Below are 6759 nucleotides of genomic sequence, written 5' to 3' on the forward strand. Positions count from 1 at the left end.
TTTAATTTCATAACAAATAGCCAATTCCATTAATAAATTATCAAGTCAATTAACAGTTTTTAATGATATCATAAATTTATTTCAATAAATAATTCATGTAATTTTATCATTGTATAGGAGAGCAGTTAGCCTCTGTTTGGCAAGTTGGTTCTTGGGCTTTTTTGGCTATTTTAGCCACAAAAGACAAAATAGGCTATTTTAGCCATAACAAACAAAACATCACATCCAACCCATAATCATTACATTCTTCTCTCACAAAAAAACTCAAAAAAGTCAAAAAGCCAAAAAGTCCTTCCCAAACCAAGCTTTTAAGCCCAGGCTAAAATAGCCAAAAAAGCCAAAAAGCCAACCCACTTCCCAAACGGAGGCTTAAGAATTTTCTTTTCTCAGTCAATTCTGTTAAATAAAAAATTATTATAAAGGGGTATTTATAATTTTTCAAACCATAGAGGACAATTCGTATTTTAAACAAATCACAAGAAGTGTATTTGTAAATTACTCAAAAATTAAATTATTTGTGAAGAAAATTTTAAAAAATTGAGCAATAAAAAAAGTACTATTTAAAAATATTTTTTGTATTTATTATTTTTTTAATTTTATAATTTTTAACTATATGTACATTAAATAAATTTTAAAAGGAAAAAAGAATACTACTAAAACTAAAAAATACGAATTAAAATTTAAAAAATTATTTTTGTAAATCTAAAACTAAAGAGTTGTAATTAGTGGTTCTCTATTTAAATTTTGGGTTTTTGTGTTTTGAAAATAAAACACTAAAAAATGCCAAAATCACATATATTATATATTGTACAAAAATATATATATATATTTTAAATTCAAGAAACAATTTGTGGAGGACTTTGAAACCCTATCTACACCTCCAATTTTGACAAACAAAAACATGTCATTTTCTTTCTTTCTTTCTCGTGCATCTTTTAAAAAAAGAAAACAAAATTTATTAATGTTCTCAATTTCTTCAGTTGATAACAGCACAAAACCTAATTTCCTTTGCTTTTGGTCAGACAGAAAGATGAAAGAAAAACAGCTATAAATGAGAGTTGGTTTGTGATTTATTTTCACCAACGACTGGCATACTCTCTTTAACTCTTTCCTTCCCTTATATACCCTTTAAATTCTATATATACATATTTCTATTTTATATCTCCTTGAACTAGGTTTTGATTTTCCTGATCATCGATGGAGGTTTATGGATACCCATCTCATTCTCTGCCTTCGTCGTCTTCAACTTCTTCATTTTCCTTCTGCAATTTGATCGACAAGGTTAAAGAATTCTTCAGATTCGCTCTTTCCGCGATTGTTGGGAATGTCTTCTCTGCGATCTTCACTTTTTTCTTCGCATTAGGTGCGTATATCCTCCTTCAATTCCCTCCATTTCTTTGTTACTTCTGATCAAATGGGTGTTGATTTCTAATCTGTTTGTGTTTTCTGACCTGGGTTTGCAGTCAATTGAATTGGGTTGTTATTGTAAATGTAATCTCCTCTGCAATCATTTAACCCTTTGGTGTTTGATAATTTGGGTTTTTTTCTTCTTCTCTTTTTTTACAATTAGGATCAATTGTATTCAAATTTTCTGAAAAAGAAATGTTTTTTTAGGGTTTTAGAGATGTAACTATCATTGTTTTGTTGGATTTGAGTTGTGATGATGGAAGAATTTTGCATATTAACAAAGGGTTTGTCTATTTTTGTTATTCAAGTATACTTAGAACTTGGAATTTGTGGAGTGGCTACATTATCAAAGAGCCCTAATATTTTCTTCAAGCTGTTAACTAATTAAAGAATTGCCCTTTTGGCTACAGTGGGCACCTTATTAGGAGCCATGACTGGAGCTTTGATAGGCCAAGAGACAGAGAGCGGGTTTGTACGTGGGGCTGCTGTTGGAGCCATCTCTGGGGCTGTTTTCTCAATTGAGGTTTTTGAATCTTCACTTGTTCTCTGGCAAACGGATGAATCTGGAATTGGGTGTTTGCTATACTTGGTAAAACCACCTATCTTCTCACCACTTTCATTATCCCTGCTGATTTTAGTTTATATAAGTTCATTCATTCTGAATTCTGCAAAATTATTCTCAAATTTTAACTTTGTATTTGTACCACTCGATGAATCTTTTGAATTGTTCAGATTGATGTTATTGCAAGCCTTCTAAGTGGTAGACTTGTTCGTGAGAGGATTGGTCCGGCCATGCTAAGTGCAGTGCAAAGTCAGGTACTTTCTAACCCAATTTTACTAGCTGTTTAAAGGCTTTAACAACAATGGCAAATGCCAACTTTTTTGTTTGCTGACAATTTCATTGTGTTTAATCAGATGGGTGCTGTTGAACTGAGCTTCGATGAGGTTCACAATATTTTTGATACTGGGAGCGCTAAAGGTTTACCTGGAGATTCAGTTGAAAGGATCCCGAAGATCAAAATCACTAGCAATAACAATGTAGATGCTTCCGGGGAGAAAGCATCATGCTCAGTGTGCCTTCAGGTATGGGCATAGTGTTGCTTCAAATTGCTTTTTCTTTTTTCTTTTTTCTAAACGTGTAAACATATTTGTGAAGAATCTTGTTCAATCAACATTGTGTATTTTATATTTTCAGGACTTTCAGGTCGGAGAGACTGTTAGAAGTTTGCCTCATTGTCATCACATGTTTCACCTGCCTTGCATTGATAAATGGCTGGTGAGGCATGGTTCTTGTCCCTTATGCAGAAGGGATCTGTAGTTAATGTAAACTATAACAAGATGAGTTCTTTTATTATTTCTTAGTCGTAGAATTTCTCTGTTTTGTTCTTGAAGCACTAGCTAGACCTTCCCCCCCCCCCCCCGCGCGGACAACAGCCTCGTGTAATTAGTTTGAGTGCGGTGTATCGTGAGCTGGGTCATTGTACTTTATCAGCATTCTGTATAAAAATTTTGCGTCATTAATATTTATTTGTTTCTGTTTTTATCATCGTTTAGCAATTCTTCTTTGTCCCCTTCGATGTTAATAAATTGGCCCCAACCCTAATACAATTCCGTACTGCTTTTGCACTTGGGGAATAGTTTTAAAAAGGTGCTTTCATTTCTGGTTGCATTCAGAATATTTCCCTCATTTTTCGGTGAGACAGATAGAACCAGACTTCAATTTGGCTCCTTTTTAGGATCATGATTGTTTAGAAGTTTAAATAATCAGCTATATGGCTTGCCATTACCATCATTGGTGGTACAGTTCGAGTCACAGGAACAATATCTCAATAAATCGGTGACATACATTTTCCTTTTTTTCTAAGCCCATTTTAGCGGAAGACTCATGAATTAGGTCACGTTACCCTTTTGTTTTCTTTTCTCTGTTCTTATTTATTTATTTTGCATGGTTTGCCCAACCTCTAGCTCATACCGTTCTTCCATATTTATAGACCTGAACCGTACACTTCTCTCAGATGGTGTTGGAGATTCCACTTGAGCTGTCAGCTTGGGTTGCTTTGGTACCAAATTAGATCCCATTCTAGTGTGTTTGATTACCTTGTGAAGGATCACCAGGTTAGACCTTGGGTGATGGCCAGTGGTCTTGTAGCCGCCCTTGATGTGGTATGGTCCTACCTAGGTTTGAGTCGATAGAATGATGTTCGTCTGTATAATGATAATCTAACCCACCCATTAATATCCTATCTCTAGCACACCAAAAATAAATTTAAAAAAAACCAAAAAAATTGAATCACCAAGTTCCTACCCACATTGTGTAACCGTTTGACATTCAAACGGCTGGCAGAGGATCAACCGGATAGACCAGATATTTTTTGTATACCACAGTTGTGTATGTGGTTCTCTCACATAGAGATAAAGACCTATCCCTATACGAGACAGTAAGATAAACCAAGTTGGAGTGTACCCACTACAGATGCAGCTTTCTCACAGTGAATGAATGCTATGAAATGACCTTGTTTGGCGTAACATTTTTAAAGTTGAAATTTGATACTTAGAAAGTAAAAGCTAAAATCAATCATTTATTAAATTGCAATTATTTGACTGTTTTTAAAACCAATATCAGTTATTTTTACCAACCAACACCAGTGTAGGATGAGGAATTTGTCAGCCGACACTGCATCTTTCCTTTTCCATGTTTTGCCAACTTTTGGTCCGCCTTTTCCTGCCTAATTGTTACCTTCCCTTTTATAAAAAAATTGTTGCAAAGTCTCATCTGAACAACTCTGCTGGAAGGAACACTGGGTCCAACTGAAACTTCCGTGAATGGAGGCTTGATATTTGAAACTTTGCATACCATAAAGTTTGAATCTCAACGTGAATGTTTCAATCCTTTATCCCTGGCTTGGCTTGATCAAATCTTATGTTAGCTTTTGAACTGATTCTCAGCATTAATCACTGAAGAGAATTTATTAGCCCCAGTGATCTTTTAGCTAGGAATTTTCCTCCTCTCTTAGTAATTAATTATTCAACAATTCCAAAATATCTACTCACTATGCTCATATAGTGCTCCTTATCAATGAATAAGAGTTGTTGGGTATACAATGCTGCTCTTTATGACCGTTCTAAAGATAAACTTATTTGTGTAGTGTCGAATGCAACGACACTAATTAGTTTGAAAGTAAAAAGTAAAAACATCATTTGTGGATGTATTTCCATCTCCGATGGCGATGGCGGCGGAGTTGGACAACAGCGATAGGAACGACGTCGATGGGGACCACGGGCTTTAAAGAAGATCTTGCTTTTCAGACCACATTTTGAGCAGATCGGTAGTTTTCTCTGGATCGTAATATTTTTTTTGGCAGATTTGTTTTTTTGTTGTTGGTTTTTTGTTTTGTTATTTAGTTGGGATGGCCCTTTAAAATCTTATTTATGTACTGTTATTGTTTTATTAATATAATATTTTACATATTCTCAAGAAAAAAAATTGTCATAAATTCGAATATAATATTTTACATATTCTCAAGAAAAAAAGTTGTCATAAATTCGTGACACGAGAGCATAAAAGAAGGGATTGTTAGGTATATAATCTCACTACTTATGACTATAAGCACATGGTACTTCTAGACTACTAAATACATCTTTACATGCCTCATAATCTTGTTTGGTTATGGAAGCTTGAGGGTTCGTTTGGGATGTGGGTTGACTTTTTGATTTTTGACTGTTTTAGTTTGGGACTAAAAAATTTTGTTTGGGATATATTTTTTGATTTTTTTGACTTTTATGAAAGAAAAAATAAAATGATTATGGTTTGAATGTGACATTTCGCTTTATTGATTCTTTAACCTATTTAATTTTTTTGTAACTAAAATAATCCAAAAATAAATTTTTTGACATGCCAGACGATGGCGGAATAATCTTGGTGGGATTCTTTTGATCCTGCTAGCTTGGTGGGATTTTAGAACCTTTCAAACTACTTACAATCATATTAGCCTTTTGCTATTACGATGCTGAATGCTCTCCAATTATGAATTCTTAGCTAGACCACATTGTGGTAGAGTTTGTTTGCACTGATTAAAGTGCAAGGACAAGAAACAACTAAGGACAAGGTTAACTTGAAAGAGCATAAATGGCCAATCCAAGTATGTGTGTTTTCTTTAAAGTGGATTACAGCAGTGGTAATAAAAAAAAATTGTAATGATTATGGAAAGGGCTTGGTTTGAAAATGGTTTTTTAGTTTTTTAGTTTTTTTGACTTTTTTTATGAGAGAATAGTGTAATAATTATGGGTTAGATGTGATATTTTATTTTTTGTGACTAAAATAGCCTATTTTATCTTTTGTGGCTAAAATAGCTAAAAAAACCTATTTTAACTCTTTCCAAACAATGCCTAAGGATAACTTGCACTCTTCTATATTTCAAAAAAAATAAAATAAAATTATGTGTCACTGACATGTAATTCCCCTCTCTTTAAATCACATGTCAGCAAAATGATGTGAATCTGACATCTCTGGCTTGCACCAAAGCCATGGTGGGCTTTGCTAGGTCAGGTACAATGCATTGCGTTGGGATCCTCTCGAGTGATTTGGTGGAGTAATTATTTGGAGTGATTTTTTATGGCGCGACATGTATCCCACTAATGAAGCTAATGGTTGAGATTAATCTCTCACAAAAACGACGTCGTTTTGGTGATCAAAAAAAAAAAAAAAAAATTGGTTTTACAGTTCGAATGTGATAGGAGAGAGAGAGAGAGGGAAAAAACCAAAGAGAGAAAGGATTGAGGAAGAATTTCAAATACAAATCATCTTCACATAGCAAAGATAATTTTACATAGCAAGGATCTACGAATACAAATCAAAGATTTGCAAATACAAATCAAAGATCTTCACATAGGGATTAAGCTCTGCAAAACCTTGAAGAACAGCTTTGTCGGTGTCGATGGCGGCGACGGCGACCACTTGGTCCCCCACCATTGTTGACGGTCGCTAGTTGCTCCCCAACCCTCCTCCAGCCAACCATCCTTTCCCTCACCCCTCCGCCTCCATCCATCGCCGGATTGTTCCATTACCAAATTGAACTCAAAATCTATAAGGAAAAAAAAAAAAAAAATTAGTCTCAACAAATCTAGATCGAAGAGAGAAGATCAATTGAAAAAAGTCATCAAAATTGGAAGATCAATTGATAGTTTACACATAATTTTGAAATTAATTTTATTTTTTTTCTTTGAATCTTGTTCCCAAATATATATATATATATATACACACACATTTTGAAGCCTCTGTTTTTCTTTTTGTTCTATCACACAAACACCCACCTGTGTGTTCCTTGAAGTTTCTTGAAGAATAGCTTCGCTAGC

The 6759-nt window shown here is 34.2% G+C and overlaps 1 protein-coding gene across 1 annotated transcript; it reads left to right on the top strand.

Moving 5' to 3' along the window:
• The first annotated feature begins 367 nt into the window (after positions 1 to 367).
• LOC114277370 (RING/U-box superfamily protein) lies at positions 368 to 2934 on the top strand. The gene is made up of 5 exons (XM_028219263.2): positions 368 to 1363; positions 1818 to 1996; positions 2140 to 2223; positions 2323 to 2490; positions 2603 to 2934. The coding sequence occupies exons 1-5, from the start codon at positions 1198 to 1200 to the stop codon at positions 2723 to 2725; spliced, it is 720 nt and encodes a 239-aa protein (XP_028075064.2). The 5' UTR covers positions 368 to 1197; the 3' UTR covers positions 2726 to 2934.
• Positions 2935 to 6759: the final 3825 nt, after the last annotated feature.

The sequence above is a fragment of the Camellia sinensis genome, chromosome 4, assembly GCF_055761805.1.
Source record: "Camellia sinensis isolate YWXY chromosome 4, ASM5576180v1, whole genome shotgun sequence".
In the NCBI taxonomy this organism is placed as follows: Eukaryota; Viridiplantae; Streptophyta; class Magnoliopsida; order Ericales; family Theaceae; genus Camellia; species Camellia sinensis.